This window comes from Oculina patagonica, chromosome 4, assembly GCF_052425735.1.
Source record: "Oculina patagonica isolate OP01 chromosome 4, crgOcupat, whole genome shotgun sequence".
In the NCBI taxonomy this organism is placed as follows: Eukaryota; Metazoa; Cnidaria; class Anthozoa; order Scleractinia; family Oculinidae; genus Oculina; species Oculina patagonica.
This window is the reverse complement of record NC_135761.1, coordinates 55,067,708-55,086,097: the sequence shown is the minus strand read 5'-3', so window position 1 is coordinate 55,086,097 and position 18,390 is coordinate 55,067,708. Positions and strand designations below refer to the sequence as shown.

General features: G+C 39.2%; 3 protein-coding genes across 4 annotated transcripts in view; 1 reads left to right on the top strand and 2 right to left on the bottom strand.

The window, feature by feature from the left end:
• LOC144650738 (nck-associated protein 1 homolog) overlaps window positions 1-6,081 on the bottom strand; it is a 33,591-nt gene extending 27,510 nt beyond the window's left edge. For both annotated transcript variants that reach the window (XR_013570182.1, XM_078510478.1), the window contains exons 1-8: window positions 5,837-6,081; window positions 4,633-4,734; window positions 4,182-4,277; window positions 3,700-3,756; window positions 3,256-3,398; window positions 2,783-2,873; window positions 1,392-1,457; window positions 1,090-1,161 (exon numbers count right to left, since the gene is read on the bottom strand). Coding sequence is in view for 1 of the 2 variants with exons in the window: in XM_078510478.1 (XP_078366604.1) it covers window positions 1,090-1,161; window positions 1,392-1,457; window positions 2,783-2,873; window positions 3,256-3,398; window positions 3,700-3,756; window positions 4,182-4,277; window positions 4,633-4,734; window positions 5,837-5,941 (732 nt within the window). In the remaining variant the exon portion in view is untranslated. The remainder of the gene's footprint in view (window positions 1-1,089; window positions 1,162-1,391; window positions 1,458-2,782; window positions 2,874-3,255; window positions 3,399-3,699; window positions 3,757-4,181; window positions 4,278-4,632; window positions 4,735-5,836) is intronic.
• Window positions 6,082-6,565: 484 nt separating this feature from the next.
• LOC144648001 (uncharacterized) lies at window positions 6,566-15,519 on the bottom strand. The gene is made up of 5 exons (XM_078507657.1): window positions 15,453-15,519; window positions 14,732-14,775; window positions 14,476-14,674; window positions 12,090-12,473; window positions 6,566-7,139 (listed from the first exon to the last, which is right to left on the bottom strand). The coding sequence occupies exons 1-5, from the start codon at window positions 15,517-15,519 to the stop codon at window positions 6,985-6,987; spliced, it is 849 nt and encodes a 282-aa protein (XP_078363783.1). The 3' UTR covers window positions 6,566-6,984.
• On the top strand, window positions 9,657-11,517 carry LOC144650752 (BTB/POZ domain-containing protein 6-like). Its single transcript, XM_078510502.1, has one exon. It carries the CDS (start codon window positions 9,846-9,848, stop codon window positions 11,193-11,195), a length of 1,350 nt encoding a protein of 449 aa, XP_078366628.1. The 5' UTR covers window positions 9,657-9,845; the 3' UTR covers window positions 11,196-11,517.
• Window positions 15,520-18,390: the final 2,871 nt, after the last annotated feature.

The following is an 18,390-nucleotide window of genomic DNA, read 5'->3' as shown; positions in this document are numbered from 1 at the left end:
TGCTTTTCTCACCCTGTGTTTAGAAATGTAATAATTATAATTCAGAAAATTGTTGATCAGGGCAAAGTCACTGGATAATGTAAGAATTTTAATTAATGTTGTAGACTGTACATGTTTACATGTATATATTTTACCAGATTAATTTTACTGGTGCTAACTGTAATTATTTAATTTCCTTCTGTAAATAAATTATAAGTACCAATATAAAAAATTAAGGGAGTTTTTCAAGTACACTTAATCACAGTGCACACATAGGCAGAAGGGTAATATTCAAGGAATTTCTTCATTACATCACTTACCTTATTATAGGAAATTAACGATACATGTAATTAAGGCGAATTTCAAAAATTCGCGTTAATTTCATGTACCTTAATTTACGTCATTGTTAAATTAAAATCACACTATTTTACAGCATTGTTATTTTAAGACACCTTTATTTCCGGGTAAGTTATTTTTAACATCTACTTCTCCGTCAAAGCTGCAGAAATAACAGAGGCAGTGGAAAGTGCCAGGACGGGATGTATTCCATCCCTGGACCCATTCATTGAATAATTATATTAGTCACTATTTGGTCTGTTTAAATTTCTTTGTCGTGTACATGTATATGGTTTATCAGAATTGAACCTCAAATTCCGTTGTTGGACGTTGTTGTTTTGACTTTTGAATAGCGCAGGTTGCTATAAACATTACTACGCAACAAATTCGCACGTTAATTATATATTTAACTGCATACATGTAAGCACACGCCACACAAGAATTTGCGTTAATTAAATGCATGTAAACATAGATTTTCGACAATTCGCGTTAATTTTATTACGCATACATTTTGTTCGCATTGTTAAAATGCTTTGTTATATTCCTATAATAAGGTACATCACTTTTATTTACCCTCAGATTTGTAGAGTAGCTTATATACTAGGTAATATTTCCAAGCATGTACTACATGACTGCGTGATGCAGTTAATGTGTGTATTCATTGGCATAATATTAATGTGATTGCGCAATGCAGTATTTCTGAGTTCATTCTCTCCACACGTCATCCCATTATAATTATTCATGTAACTTCAAGAAGTAAATAACAGTGCTTACCACATCACTGGTGACTGGATTGAGCATTTGTAATGGTGCACTGATGATACTGACAATCTGTGATTGACGCCACTACAGAGGTGAAACAATGAATGAGTTAGAAATAACAGATTGCAGTCTTTATTATCATAATCCTAAACCAAAGAAAAAATACAAATCAAACTAGATTGAAATCATTTTGACCTGATTTTTATCTGTTTGTATCATCATCATTTATCATCTTCGTCACTGTCATCATAATTATGGTGGTAGAAATGAACATAAATCACTGCACTTTGTAAATCATGCAGTAAACAGCTCACCTGTTCACCAGTGGTATTTCTCCTGACATAAATTTCATGAACTGAATGCAGAGCAGTTGACACTCTCTGGAAAAGAAACACGACATTTACATGGAGTTAACAGAATTTGCCAAAACAATAAATAAAGGGTACATGAACATTCTTTGAGACCAATTCAGAATAACAATGACTGGAATACTGTGAGTAACCATTCATTTGGGAACTATTTGCATTCCAGAACACTTGCTCCCAGGAACTGGACTGCCAGAATAAATTATATGGAGTCTTTAAATATAATTCCAAAATAAGAACACATTCTTATTTTGGAAGTCCCAAAGAAATATGCCATCACGAAAATCTTTTAATCTATGTAATTAACTCTTTCAGTGCTAAAGTCGACTTTTGTCGACATTTGGAGGAGCAGTCAATGAAACACTTGTGACGTCATTAACTTAAAAGTCAGCAGATTTTGGTGATAAGCATCTGATAGAGCTAGGTTTGACCTTTTCAAAGAACTATTCATTTTGGGTATCGGTCGCATCCTAACAGAGCTAATCGAGAAAAAGTCAATCACTTTTTAGTGCAAAATCGGTGCTTAAAAAGGCCAAAACACCTGTAAAAGATTGAGGTCCTCTTGACAGGGTTTACCAATGATTTTATCAAAACTTTTTTGGTCTAAAGGAAGGATGGATACAGTAGAAAGTAGTGGAAATAATAACAAAGCCAAGAGAAACCAAAGGAAAAGGAGCAAGAAAAAAAATGGAAACAATTTCGCATGCACCAAAGTACATTTTTGTACAATTTTTAATGGAATCTTCCTCAAAATCTTGCTGCATTGTGGAAAAGTGCTTTTTAAGCAAAGTTAAGGGAAATTCAGGATCGTACCATCAAAAATTCAGTTTAACGGTAGAAAAAAACCCAGTTTTTGGAGAAATTCAGCACTGAAAGGGTTAAATTATGAAGAACAAATTATTTACCAGGAACATGCAGATTGTACGTTTAACTAGGCACGTATGGGTTGCACAGTTACCCATGTAGATAAAGGCATGCCAACTTGTAAACACGTAAACGCAGACAGTTAATTGAGTTTACTTATAATTCTTATTTTACCTACAGTTTTTGGTAAATCTTTCAAGAAGTACCAATTTGCCAAACTATTTCCAGTAAATTGCTTATGTCCATTATGAAATGGTACAAACACTCTGACTTTAAGTTGCCATTATGATAGTGGCTTCATGACTTTGTACAAAGGGACATTCAATTACTAATCCTTGGAAGATTGCTGTAAAAGCAAGTGTCTTAGAGCTTATGGCTCACAAACCAGAAGCAGGCACCTTAGAAGCGCATACCTACGTAAAACACTGTGTTATTTGACTCTTATAGCTAGTGCTAGTGCACATAAATAGCCTCACCTGTTGATGTGGAACAAATTGCTCAGCAATTTTTTTCAGAGGATTTTCATATTCAACAATCATAGACCCCAGCCTTGGGAATGAGTCTTCACTAAAGAAAATGAAAAAAAAACTTTGTAAGGCAGGGTAATGAGTACCTAAAAATATCCAACATACTTGTACAAGATACATAACTTTAAACTATAAAATTAGCTTTTAAATTAATTTAAAATCAGTATTAAATGATGATTAAGTAACCGTTAAAAAATGCAAGTATTTTTCAAATTTGGGTAATTCCAGAACAAATCCACACTCCCCTAATGAATGCCATGATAGGAATTCTTGTGGTGGGGGAGGGGGGCAAGGATCCTGGAAATCCAGGTGGGAGGGGTATCTTATGAGAACTAGGTACTCCTGAACAACAAAAAAGAAGTTGACTGTAACTTAAAACACAATTACATTTAACTATGTATAGAAGCTACGATTAATCCTACCCTCTGCCATTCTTGATCTCAAATGCATGATTAAACAGACCCAGTACTGCTTTACGATCATCCACTCTTGCTACCAACATCATAAGTGAAGCATACGTGACAATCAGATCCAAATAGGCCTTTGTCAGGTCATAGTTTAAGGTCTAACATTGAGAAAGAAGAAGTTAAAATTATAAACAGTTCAACCACATTTAGTAGTTTTCTTGTATACAAGCAAATAGGATTGGTCAAAGCCAGTGCACGCAAATCATATAGAGGTTGAGCTGCCAATATTATGCTACAGTGTATATAGACCGTAGTGTATGGTGCAGTAAAAAGACCTGTTGGATAGCTCAGGGCTGGAGAATTTTAAAGGCTGATAGATTTTATTCATAAGCAATATGCCCCAACCTGGAAAACCTATTTTCTTTGAATCCTGTTAGTGTTTAACAGAGGAAGACTTACAATGTCAAAATGTACAAAACTAGCATCAATCTCTGTCAGAAGTTCACTGGTGTTATCCTGCAGGTAAGAAAAAAAAAAATACTGAGTACAGCAAATTAAAGTGATATTCATGAACATTTTCCTACATATTTTCAGTACCTCTGGTGAGTAAAGTAGGTCAACTTAAGTCTGTGTTCTAGTATAGCCTAATAGGTGATCTCTCTGGGCAGTGCTTCCATGTGTATCTCTGATTTTAGCAGCATGAAATGACAAGGAGTATAAATTTCTAATCCCCCTAGAAGGGGGTGATCCCCCAGCATTAAATTCTCCATTACCAGCATTTATACTCCAGGCAGACCTGGGTGAGGAGAGGTACAGTGATAATAAAATGTCTTGTCCAATAACACAAAAAATACCCTCAATCGGGCTCCAACCTGGACCACTTGGTCCAGGGTCCAGCATGCATCCTAACCACAAGAATCTCTGGTACATGACGTACTTACTCTGAATTCCATGACATCAACAAATGTATAGTAATAATTAGACAGCCCCTTGATGACTTCATTCTGAATACTGTGAACTGGTTGAAGCTGGACACTCTAACGAAATACGAAAAAAAATCAAATTCAAACTCCAAGAAAAAATAAACTAAGGCTGGTGAGCCCAGTGTTTATTTGACCCCTGCAGTTTACATCCCAGCCAATGTTTACTATAAAAAGAGGATTTTTTGACAGCCATATAATTATGTTGCCAATTGTCTACCGATATTCCTTTGCTGGGGAAAGTGAAATGATGCTGACGATGATGATAGTTTACCATTATACCTACAGCTTATCACATGTACCTCAAATAAATGCTCGAGAAGCTTTTTTACAACTCCACCTTGGACTTGGCATTTGTTGAGTACCCAGTGTTCAATCAAGAGAAAACAGTTTATTGGAAAAGACCTATTACCTTAGTGTCTGTTACAGGGAACTTCTTAACAATTGCTTTGATGGCAGGATCCAGGGCTTTATCTGTTAAAAATCCCGGTCTGGACTTGGAGTCAGAACATGCCTGTGAAAATGGAAATTATGCCAAAAATACTTATGTTACAATTGCATTTGTAGTTTGTACAGGATAAACACTTTTCTTATTCACATATAACACATACCTTCCCACAGGTTGATAATCTTAGGATTGGCGGTTTTTGTACTAGAGGACACATTATCTGTCTGGATGGATTATGCGTGCTTTTGTATAAAGACAGGCACAAAACCATTATCCATCTAGATGAAGAATATTTTCAAAGTGCGTCTTGAACGACAAACTACAAAAATTATGTACTTCATGGATATAGACAGATAATGCGTCTTGTCTCTGTCTTCATACTAGAGGATGCATTATCTGTCTAGTCACATTATCCATCTGGCCCTAGTTGTTGAAAGGGTGGATAACGCAATCCACCAGATAAATCACTATCCGGTGGATAGCAAAGAAGGTTTTATGTGACAGTTATCCACTGGATAGCAATTTTTTTTTTGGATAGCACTATCCACCCTTGGAACAGCTGGGCCCGGGGTGGTAATGTATCCTCTACTATAAAAGCGACCACTGCGTCTACTTTCAGGAGGTGTCCAGTTTTCAGACGTAGACAATGGGTGAAAGTAAATTGGAACTGTTCTACCAGTCAATGAATACAATAAATACAATTTACATTGTAAGTTTTTCAGAATACAGTATGATACTAGAGTGCTGAATTACATTGCATCATACCACAGTTCTATGGTTGAAGTAAATCAACCCTCAATGCACCATAGCTTGACGCCATTCAGATAGGCCCAAACTGAATATATATAGAATACAAAATCTACGAATTGTAGTAAGCAGAAGAAAATAACGACACTCCACTTGGAACTTAAAATACTGCATTAGTTTTTAGTTTACATTACTTCTTATTTAGTCTTCCGTAGAATCTTTTACCTACATGCATATGTACAGCTATATTCCTACTTTTCTTGACATTGATTTGCAGTACAATTTATAAAACAACCCCTCGCAAAGTACGGGCACTTCAAATCTTTTGGTTAGTTCAGTGATTTAAGGCAGCCATTAACCTGGTTCCACAAATGCATATCAAATTAAAACTTACATAACAAGACTTGATTCAGTCACTTACTTTTTTGATGTTGTAAATACGAGTTAGCATTCCAACCCCTCGATCATTCAAGATGGTCAGCTTTTCGGCGAGTCTCTGCTCCGTTACAGATACTCCTCGATCCATGTTTCACTTTTTCGCGAATTTGTAACTTCCTGTTCAAATGCTACAAGCCCTCCTACTTTGAAATACCCATTTAAAAACTATTTTCAGAGTGTGTTTTTAAGTAAACTACAGGAATGTTCTTCGCTGACAGGGAGGAGGAAACCAACCCTTGAGCCCGCTATACTGATGCGGCGATTCAGAACCCTGTCGTGTAAAACGTCATGATCTGGGACACGCCCGCAACAGCAGAAAGTCGAATAATAATAGAAAAGAGTTTTGAAACGCGAATTTCCATCCAAAAAACAATTACAACTCTCTTTATATGACCCCTGGCCAATCAGTCATTGAGCGAAATAGTTAAGTGCGAATATTTCGGAACTGCTTACTCGGGAGTTGGTTTTGCGGAGGAAGGGCGCGGGGGTGGGGGAGGGGGTATTTTTAGACAATTTGCCCCCACTTTGAGGGGTGGAGATTACATATTACTGCATTGACTACTTTTTAACTTTTTATTAAACAGTTCTTGATAACGATACACTGAATTTAGGAAGCAATATTAAATAAATTTTATGCTACATCTCACTCAACCATGCGAAAAACTACATACAATAAAACGCGGGAATAAAAACAAATAATCTCAATTCGTCATACAATCAAGGTGCATTTTTTATTTTCACTTCACATCGCATTTTCTTTTGTTTTTCACTTCTCTGGGCACATTGAAATTTTTTTTACAAATACAGCTCTACTTAGGCCATTGAAGAACTGGAAACCTGTGTTTTTTGATGAAAAATGCGCATCCACGGAATGTACTGCCTTGTTTAGAAACAGACTCGGCATTTGACTGTATACTAAAGATAGCATTGTTTGCCTCTCTCTTGACGTGCGACGAATGAGCTGAGAGACTGGTGTGGTATTCTGGCAGTATATAAAATTAATTAATCGGAAAATATTGGGTTACGGAGACAGTCTGAATTTTTGTTGTCTATTCAGTCATGGCATTCCCATTCCATGGCTTTGTTGATTCCTTGCTGCTAGTTATAGAACCTTTGCAGTCATTTTAGTTTTTACTGTGAACGAGTTTGCGAGATCTGTGCTCTTTTTGTTTTGGGAGAGACTGGAAGAAATAACAAGCCAATGAGGCATAAAAACACGGCTCCGCTGACCGCCACAAAGATCACTGCAGGGCCAATGTCCGAAATTGAGTCGTCAATAGCAGCAGCTGAAAAAACAAACAAATAACAAAAGAGGTGAATATACAATTTTATGTTTATGGGGAATAATTGTGAGATTTATAATGCCCATATACGTTAAAAACGTTTTTCTAATTTATCTTGAAAGTGCGTCTGCCTCTAGGTATTACATTCCCGTTTTAAAAAGATACGGGGGACAGAAACGTTTATAAGCCCACGCCTACGGGCCGCAGGCTAGCTAAGTCCCTGAAAAAGGGTCGCTATATGACCGAAAGTTCATTTCGCATACTGAAAGGCAATTTTTAAGAGATAGTGAAAAATTTAGCCAGCGTTCCGGAGTCATCATTAATTCTTTTGTCGCACCACTTTGCCTATCCATGGATGCATATATCACTTTGTTTGCCCTCTTTTTTGTTTGCAGATAGCGGAAAGCCCGATGGGCCATAGGCGTACGGGCAATTTTTTGCCAGGGGGGGCGGCGAGACATTTGCCCAAAAAAATTTCGCAAGTTTCCCAAATTTTTACGAAACAGTCGAGAAGAAACGAAGGTCATACGATGCACTAACATAGGCTTACAAATGAAGTGAAAAATTATTACATAATAATCTATCATATGAGCTCATAAAACACGTTAAAAGAAATAGCTGTCCCTACCATTTCGACGGCCGAAGATATTAACAATACGATCCATGTCATTGTTGACTACAGAGTTGAAATATGCCCATCAAATGCTAATACAAGTGTGATTACAAGTAATAATTTAGGCCAAGTAAAAAAAAAGTGTTTCTCGTCCGGATTTCTATAAAAAAGAGAGCATGCGGGCGCATTTTTTGGTATATTTTAATTTTTTATTATTTTGTTGCATTCCATACCTGTGTTGTTCGAATATCGATGTTTTTTTCTCCATCGTCAAATTCAGGCCAAAAGCGAACTTCCAAAATAAATCCTGCAAGGTATTTGACCTATCCAGTACGGACCAGCGTAACAAGTATTTAAAGTTTTGGGCTTAATTTGTATTTAAACGCAGACAAAAGCCATATCTTACTCCGTACAAAGTGAAAGTTTTTGATCGTTCTACCTTTTCCAAAAACAAATAATAACAAAAGAGAGGCGGCCCCAAAAAAATGAAGCGGGAGGGGACAAAAAACATTTGTTTTGTAATTTTACTTGGCCTTATTGGCCTTACTACACGTTGTCACCCCGTCAGGTGCTGCGGAGGTAAGTTTTCAATCTGTGCAACGCACTGAATGATCGTTCTGCAGAACACGATGTACGTAGCAGGTATCACTGCATGGATATGAACCACGTAAGGAAACTCTGAAAACTTATCAAATAGATCATTCTCTTGCATTGCCGCCAGCATTTCTGAAACAGTCATGTTGCCTAATCCGCGCACACGACGAAAACTCGCGCGCATTTTCTGCTCGGCTTCCAGAATCTCGCCGTCGATTTTGTAAAATTTAGCAACGCGGAGAAGCTTTCTTTATCATGTGTTTAACTGTGACAGATATTTGCAGTTCCGTGCCCAACAGTAAAAAAATTACAAATAATAATATTTTGTTCGTCTGCAACGCAGGCTAATCAACACATGACCCCTAAGGAACCACTGTGCTAAGAAACCACTGCAGCCTCATGTGAATTTAACTGCTTTAACTCGCTGACTTCAAGTTAAAATAGAAAATATCTATCTCTTCGAAGAAAAAACTTCTTTTAAAACGGGCTTTGCCCAAATTTCTCTTGCTGCCCAATAAATCTGAGTTGCCCAAAATTTGGAGGGGCTGCAGCCCCCCCTGCCCCCCCCGGCCCGTACGCCTATGCCGATGGCGTTTCCCAAAAATATCATACCCATTTTCAGATAAACACACTTTAGGCCGGAAACGATGTTATATACTTTTTATACCTAATCGTACCTTTTTGGTACGCTTCGGTAGCATATCAGGCGAGTTTGGTCTAGCCATGGTTTGTATTTTGGCGAGACGCAGTCGAGCCAAAATACCCATGGCGAGACCAAACGAGCCTGATATGCAGCCGAAGCGTACCAAAAAGGTACGATCAGGTATTTACCGTACCCAAATTCAGCAAAAAATCCGGTTATATTTATCGCTCTGTTGAAGCCATGCTTGCAAGGTACGAACTGCAAATTGTCTCAATTGTGTTGACTTGGTCTTCAACACTTTTACCAAGTTCTTCTTCTGCCTTTTTTTTCCACTCGTTTGTTTAGAGTTTCATTCTCTAATTTTCAATATCAAAATAAAGCGAAATTTTAGAAATTCTAACTCCATTTTTTCAGTCTGAATGTCTCGTCGGCAAAGATTTGACGGGAACGTTTTTCTCTTTTTACGACCGCTAAATTTAAACCATCGTACAGTAACACTACTTTACTTCAAAGTGACCGTGATATGGTGGCATATCAGGTCAGTGACTTGATATCGTAGGATATCAGGACAGTAGATCGCGCTTCTGAATTTGGGTACGGTAATAGCTTTTATAAAAAAGCAAGAGTGTACCCTGTTACGGAACTAATTAATGTCCCTCTCCCCTTCTCTTTCCCCTTTGAACGCCGGGTCGGTAGACAGTGGCGAATTTTTTCTGTGGCTTATACAACGTATCATCTTTTCAGAATACAACCCGCTGTCAAGAAACGAGTCCGCCAACAAATTTTTGCACGTGTGGGAAGCTCGTGTGGGAGAAAGCGTGTGGCACGGTTTGTATTTGGAAGTCTTCTTGAAACAATTATGCCCCCTCTTATAAACTGGCCAGTGGATTATGCCATAAGATGTAAGTTAATGTTTAATAGTGACACTTTAAGTGATGTAAAATTTGTCGTACAAGCGTCCCGAATTATCTACGGAGATGGAGGAAGTGACAGCAAGAGACGCAAGATTGCAATACCAGCGCACAAGTTCTTGTTGTCGATTTGCAGTCCTGTGTTTTTTGCAATGTTTTGCGGTGAAATGGCTGAAACCAAAGAACATATTGATCTCCCTGACTGTGAATACGAAAGCATGCTGGAGTTGTTACGTTACATCTACACCGATGAAGTTTGCTTGAACGGAAGTAACGTGATGCAAGTGTTGTATCTGGCCGAGAAATACATGATTCCTAGCCTGGCGAACGAATGTGCTAAATATTTAAGACAGAATCTTGATATTTCTAATGTGTTTTGCGTTTTAAAGTGCGCTCAACAATATGATATTAAAGGCCTCCTGTCTTCTTGTTGGAGTTTGATCGACAAAAATACAGAGGAGGCTTTGAAATCAAGTGAATTTGTGAACATCCAAAAGTCTGTTTTAAAGGAATTAGTGGAAAGGGATGAGCTTAAAGTCAGAGAAGTGGAGCTGTTTAAAGCTGTGGATGGGTGGGCAAAAGAAGAATGCAAGAGGCAGCAACTTAAAGCGGACGACTCTGTCAAAAGACAAGTCCTTGGAGAAGAGATTATCAAAAGTATACGTTTTCCAGTCATAAAGCAGAGCGAATTGGTGAATGTTGTTCTTCCAAGCAAGATATTAACAGAGGAGGAAACAAATAGCATCATGAAATATTTCAGTTCCACCCCAACTTCAGCAGTTGGCTTCCTGGATGTTCATAGAGTGGGTTCTCTTTTACGATGTTGTACTTTCAAGAGTTTTGCTCATGATATCCTCTTTGCAAATGATACAGAGGAATTAGCTTTGTTTCCAATCATAATTGACAACGACATAATGTTGCACGGTGTTTCCCTGTTGGGAAATGATGGTGGTGAATTTGAAGTCAACTTAAAAATAGTAGATGAAACTAATGATTCTATTTTCGCATCCAAAACTGGCAGTTTTACATCACAGAGGAGAGAGTGTAACAATGACTTTTATTATGGGTTTGACGTTATATTTGATGTTCCAGTTGCTGTTGGGAAAAGTTCTGAGTACTATATTGAAGCATCAGTAGATGGCCCTGGCTATATGACTGGAAAAGAGGTCATTGATAGATATGTTCACTTTTCTGGAGTGACATTTGAGTTCCGTCATGATTGGGTTGGAACTGACACTGAGTATGGAGATCTTGACCAAAGTGTAATTGCAGAGCTTTTATTCACAGTAAAAGAATGATCCTGAAAATACCCCCGTTAACTAGTCCAATCTCGTGCACAATTCCGTGCACCCTTTAAAGGGGTTGAGTTCAAGCAGGGCCGTAACTAGCAAGAGGCAAGACGAGGCACTTGCCTCGTCTAAATTTTAACCTAAAATTAAAACAATAATAATAATAATAATAATAATAATAAGGTTTTATTGTGCATTTAAAATTCTCAATGCGCTTACAATTTCACATGATAAAACAGAATAAAAACGATAAAAGTAAAAGTGATGTTAAGGTGATTCCACTGAAATATATAGAAGGAGTATTAAAAATTTTCTGATACTTGGTCCAAGTTACAATTATGTCATGAGCATTAAAAAAAATGAAATAAAAAATTGCGGTCACCGCGCTAGTTTTTGTGCAAAAATGGATGGCGTTATAGTAAATATACAACCCGCAAGGTATATATTAGGAACCCCAGTTCCAATATATATATGTATGGGAAACTATTGTTTCTAAAAAAAAAAAATCATTATTGCATTACAGTATTAGTCTAGCTCAACAAAATAGACTTTGATCTAGAGTTATATAGAATTAAATAGAGTTTTGCCAGGCCTTTAGTGTTGTAGTCATGGCCTAAGCGTGTCGCATGCGATAATAGTAGACAAAATCGTACCGTCTTATTCGCCCCATAGCAAGAGTAAGAGTAACCTTGAAAGAACTTAACGCAAAAGTCCTTGTCAAAAGAAATGCTGCCGCTCGTATTTTCGTATATTCCTTTTCATCTTTCAGGAAGCTTATGAACGTGCATAACTGCACACAGGGTGTAAAATAAGGATAAATTTATTAGAGCCATAGTGCTTAGGGCTATGTTGCTATTTTCTCTGCACGCATTACGTGCCTATGATGATGCATGTATTCCGTACCTTTGTTGGATTTCTTCTGGGGTGCCTGATCACGTGTAGTATTCACCATCCCGCTACCATTGAGAGTATTAGCAGAATTCGTGATCTCCAAGCTACTTGAATGAACGTAGTATTTTGTATCATTCCCTGGTAAATTGACAGTTTCCACCATCTTGCTAACTGGAAGACCCGGAATGTTGTGTCTTGCATAATTCGATTGCTGGTCTAAATTTACTTCGTCAAACAAAGTCTTGTTAATAAAAAGTTTTTGAACTGGTGCTGTTGTTGGCTTGACTAATGAAATACAGTGCCCCACAGGGTTCCTATAAGTCGCACCGGCTAAGCTGCATTTTAATCCTTTGGCGCAGCGGCCAACAACATAACCAATACCGCCACACGTCTGACCTACAAAGAAGCAAATAATTTGCCATTAAATAAATCAACCGAGAAGGTATGAACTCAGGAGATAGCCCACAAAATAAAATAATTAGAAGTCTGTTTCTGCTCAGAATCTCCTTTTCAAAGAACTGAGCAGCGATTTTCACGGAGAGGTCAGAAGCAACCAATACTACGTCACTGCACTTTTATACCGGTCAAACGCAAGAAAGCCAACGCCATTTCGGGTTTTCGTAGCCTCGAAGTTTGTAAGAGTTTTAAACGAAAATGTGAAAGACTTTGTAAGAAAACATTGAAAAATGATGGGCAGTCGAGGCAAACCAAATTACGAACCGCTAAACCAGGTTTCAGGTTGATAACAATTATGAAATTGTCGATAAGGAGATTCGGCGTAGAAAAAGAGAGAGAAAGAGAGATAGCTGTGAACGAGAGCTTTATAGACACTAAAAGACATACGAACAACTAGGGGAACAAACACGTGGAGGGAACGGGGTGAGATGGAAACCCCTTTAGACAATATTGTAATTCGTAGTAATTCTTAATTTATTATAACTTAATTCATTTTAATACACTTCCAAGAAGTTTTCATTTTTAGGCGAGGACGTTAGTCTCGAGCCTTATGTTTGAGCGTTGGTTGGGTTTCACGGGCGGTTGTTCGACCGAGGGGGTTGGTCGTTGCGGCTGTCCCCTTTTCTTCCCGGCCTCTCCTCGCTCCTCTTTGTCTCCTTTCCACACCTGTCCGTCCTGCCCCCCCTCTGCGCCGCTCTGGTGTTGATCTCTCTGCGCGCCTGCCTCTGAGGGGATTTTCACACTGCTGGGGGCGTCTTGTCGCGCTATCTCAGTTTTCTCTGGTCCCGTCCCTCTCCGCTTCTTCGTCCTCTTGTCGGCCGATTTAGTGCTCCCTATCTTCTCACTTTTCTCCCTTCCTGGTGGTTTTTTTTAGCCTCTTGTGCTTAGGTTTAGATCTCTATTTCTTCTTTTTTTGACTCTTCACTCGCTGTTTCTTCTTTTGTGGGCCCTCCTCTCCTCCCCGCTGCCTCGCTTCTCCCGTCTCTGCTCTCCGCTTTCCCGGGTTCCCTGTGTAGCGCCGTTTTTTTTTTTGAGGCCTTCTGCGCTTCGCTTGTTTTCCCGCAGTTCCTCCGCTGGTAGTAGCCCTCCTCACTATTGGCAGATTAGCCTCTCCCTCTTCTCTGCCTGCTCCCTCTCTCTCTCCTTCTTTCGTTGACTTTCCTGGTCCTCCGTTCTTTCTTCTCCGGCGCTTGTTGCCGCCTTCCAGCTCTGCAGACAACTGCACTTAGAGGTCAGCTGTGGGCCTGGTCGTTGTCGGTGCCACTCCTGCCCCACAGCGTACTCCTCCCCCCCTTTCATTCTCTGTCTCTGGGCGGACACGTCCGTGTGTGTGGTCACATTTGGGCTCCTTGTCACATCTTTTGCTCGCTCTGTTTTTGGCTTTGTCTGTAGTCCCATTTCAAATCTGTGCTGATCAGAGAATTTTTTGTTTGAAGTAGTGATTCTCGAGTGATGTCACAGTCTGATGGCAACAACGAAGCCCGAAGGTCCCTTCTCTCTTTGTCTGGAATTTTTAACATACTGTCTTGCTTTACTGGAACGTCCTCGCCTTAGTATGCATTGCATACCGGTTATTCTATTTTGTATTTTTATTTCGTGGCGCACCTGAAAACTAGCTTTTTAGCTAAGTGTTGCAGACCACATTAAATAAAGATTGTATTGTATTCTATTGTATATAAGACTTGAAGAGCTTATCTTTTCAATGAAGTGGAGGATGTCAGAAAACAAAAATTTCTCGTACCTCGAGTCTTCGTCCCTTCTGCGCCGCTGGTCAAAGGGAACGCAGACCCTGGGTACGAGGATGGTCAGAAAAGAAAATTTGGCAGGAACTGCGCGTGCGTCGTGCGTTTGGCACCGCTTGTGTGGACTTGAAATTCAATCTACCCGTAGTTTCTAACTGTCACTGAACTTCAAGCCAATATTAAAAGGAAATGTTAATTACCGTTAACACGAAGGCACTTGGTACAGCAGTTACAGATGTCTATAATGGAACCCAGTAAACAGTTAGTCTCATTCTTGCAGTCGTCTATTGCACATGGCTTGCATCCGAGAACTCCTCCATTCGTAATTACCCCTTCACATGTTAGAACACAGGCCACTACAATCAGAATGTGACCCCATGTTAGGGCCGAACTTATTTTCTAAAGTAGAGAAAACAATAAAGTTTGTTAGACAATATCCTATAATTGATGAATTACTTTCTTCTCCTCGCATGTTCGCTCAGTGGACAGGGAATGGAGTACTTTAAACAGAACGATATAAATGTTCATCAGGCAAAGTGGCCGCGCTGATTTATGTCAAGTTATCTTTATTCATTTTGTTTTTTTCAGTCATTTTGTTTCACAGACATTAATTTTCACGTGCCTGCATAAGCTTGCATGTTTTCGCTCGGCCCGTACACTTTCCAAGAAGTCTTGCTCTTCCACAGGCTTTTATAGTGATAAGCTGTCTGCCTATCTCCTCCGAAGAGGCTTCTTTTGGTGCTGCGTTATTACCACTGGGTTAGATGGGAACTTTTCTCCTTCCCACTTTTCCTTGCAATCGCTTTTGCGAGTTAATTTTTAATTATATTTTCCACAGCGCCGGCCGCTCGGGTTGAGTCAACTTCCTAAGTCAATATTTCAAAAAACAAAAAACATATCATCGTGTCAAGTGCTCGTATGCTAGTCGCCTGTTTCTTCTTTTAGAGTTAATGAGTGAAACTAAAAAAATCGTCAAAAACTGGTCAATGGCAAAAATACACTTGCAAAGCGTAATTTAAAATTTCTAAATGGAGTACTCTATTTTTAACTGTGACAAAACAGGTGACGAGTTGGATTACAATGCCGACACAAGCTGCACGTTAAATACCGCGGAAAAGTACGACAAAGAGATGAAACATGCTACACTGACTGGTAGGGAGGGATAAGTTTGTCTAACTTGGGATGTATTGCATGGCTGGGTCAACAAACATGTAATATCCTTTATTTTCTGTATCAGTGTCCATCTTTATAAGGACTGAGCTGTAAGCTGTCGTCAACCGCATAAGTTAACGTTGTTGCGACTATTAAAAATCCAAGCTTTCAAAACACTTATGTTAGCCAGATGGTGTTTCTTACGGAATACAACAAGGTCATTTTTTTTTACTCTCAGCTAACAAACGAAAAACGCGTCCGAAAACCAGAGACCCACCAACTGTGTTTCTGGCGTTCATTTATCAGGTTTTTTAAATTTAGGATTTTTCTACCGAAGCCTTTATTTTTACCGTTCTTCTGCACAAACTTGAAGACAAAATTTCCTTTGGTGATTTTAATTACTCGGTTGCACTTGTATCGTAGTTACAGCCCCCTGAGTGATATATTCTTAAGTCAATTAAACTTTACAGGTGGATTTCAAGAAAAGTAAACAACGCTAAATAAAGACCAGTGAAGGATTAAGCGAGGTACTCTTCTCACAAAAAATTACGAATTACATTCATTCTTAATCGCAGTTGGTGCTGGAGATTACATTAAATTCAACTACTTTTTTGTTAGTGCAAATTCTGTATGAGTCCACTTTGAAATTTATTTTCGTTTGTAAATTAAACCTAAACAAACGCAAGTCGCTGAAACTGTAGAACGACTTCTTTTAAAAGTCGCGATCGAGCCATAAAGAGACTGAGGTCTGATAATGTTAAAGAAAAGCAAATTGCTGTTTTGTCCTTACCTGAGACTCCACCGTTGGAATGTTGTAGCCCACTCAGTCACCATAAACTGATTGCTGATTACAAAATTTCTTTGGGTCTGTTTTACCCGATGTATAAGGGCCCAGTTTGACACATTGACAAAAGTATCTCTAAAAAGCTAAGACAAGCTTATCGTAAACTGCAACTTACAACGCAAAGATGTAGTTCATAGACTACAGAAAACTATCGGTTCGTTCTTGATAAGGTGTGATATATTTTCCCAGCTAAAAGATTTTGAGTGACCACGGACAGGTTGTTATGGAGAAACACAATGCATGCTCAAGGGGCGTGACAGTTTGTTAAGCTTGATTGTTTTAAACGGGTGCCTTGGAGATGAGATCATTGTAGAAAGATAGCAGCTAGCGATGAACTCCGAGCTAACGTGGGCCAGTGCTACCAACTTGTGGAATTCTTCGTTTTCTGCGTCTGTTGTCCACAAAGATCTGCCAGTTGTGACAAATCAAGTGGAGCGGGGGAGCGGTGCAAAGGGGAGGGAGCCCGCGAATGCCGTGATCCCGCCTTTTTTGGCGGGATCCATATTTTTGATGCACTCGGCTTAATCCATCACTGTCAAGCCTACGGCAAGCGGCTGTATACAGACGAAGAGAATTTGTTTTTTTCCCTCTTTTTTTTCTCTCATCGTTCAAACCAAGATCGACTTGGAACCAATTCACTTCAGCGTAGAATGTTTGCTTTTAATTGTTTAAATTTATACGTGGCTATCATCTTTTTTACTTGAAGATTTATGATAGAGTCAGCCAAGCCATAAAAATGGCTCGTAATGGTTTCGACATGCGTGTCTTCACGCTTGTTCAGATCTGCCTTGCATATTAATTTAAGGTGACTCTGGATCCCACCTACAACTAAATTGTGCATTTGTCGATAAGCGGACAAAAATCTATAAAAGACAAAAACTTTCAACGAGTATTTTTCTAAGTTGTTGGTCCCAAAATGTCAAGAAAGGGTATTTTTGACCTCTGTTGACGCTGCCATGGCAACAAAGTCTGGCGTTATTTTGATTTGACACTGTCTGTTGCTGAAAAACGCTTTTCTGTGGTCCCTTGCTTTGCTGAGCTGCACTTTTAAATGCTTTCCAGCCCCACTATTTGCCTAGCTATTATAGAATGCCAAAGACGGAATGTTAAAAATGTACTTTTTAATTTTGTAGCTAAAAACAAATATCTCGTCACGCTTGTTACCAAATGATTTTTGCCCTTGTTATCACTTAATAACAATTAAGTTACTTTGCATCTGGTTGTCATAGATTGTTCGCAGGCAAGCGACCGTTGAACGCGCGTAACTCGGAACGCGGGCGAATCTAGTGAGTTAGCAACCTCTGCTTTTGGAAAACGCTGTCTCGGGTAATTCTCGGAGATAGGCCGTTACACCAACACCCCCCCCCCCCCCCCCCCCCCCCCCCCCCCCATCTCGGAAAAAAATGTATACGGTTTTATAAAGCCGGGTTATAACGTGTCCGAAAAAAATGGGTCGGTCGGGCGATAGCCGAAACAAAACATTTTATTGGGATGGCCTAGGCTAACAACTGGCGAAACTTAATTATAAGCGACATAAAAAATACATTTCGAAATGATCCTACAACAAACGACTTTTAAGATTACTGACTGATCTGTTCATTTCTGAGGACGTACCTACAACCGGAAGGTGGAGTTTACAAGCAGCATTTTACGGTACTACGCGTCCCTCCCTATCGCCAAGCCTGATTGGTCGAGGTTATGTCGACATTACGTGACAATTCTGTGCTGTGTAACCCTGCTAAACTGTCGGCATGCGGAGTTCCACACAAAATAGAAGCAAAAATCTGTATGACGTCACAAGATCACTTGACCTTTGATACTTTTATCAGTTCGGAGAGATTGTGACGTCATAATGGGAGGACAAGGACTGTCAACAGGCTGTGCAGCCACCGTAACGCTCATGCAGCCTTCAAGGCAGTCATAAGCGAAAAGGAAAACATTAGAACGCGCTGTCCTTGCTGGGGGGGGGGGGGGCCCGAGTTAAAATTTTATTATTTTTTTGGTTGTCATTATATTTTTTTCCTTTTTTCGCTATCGGGTAAGAAATGGAGGGTTCTATGCGGAGATAAAAATTAATTATTTTTTCGTTTGTCGGTTATATTTTTCCCCCTTTGTCGGT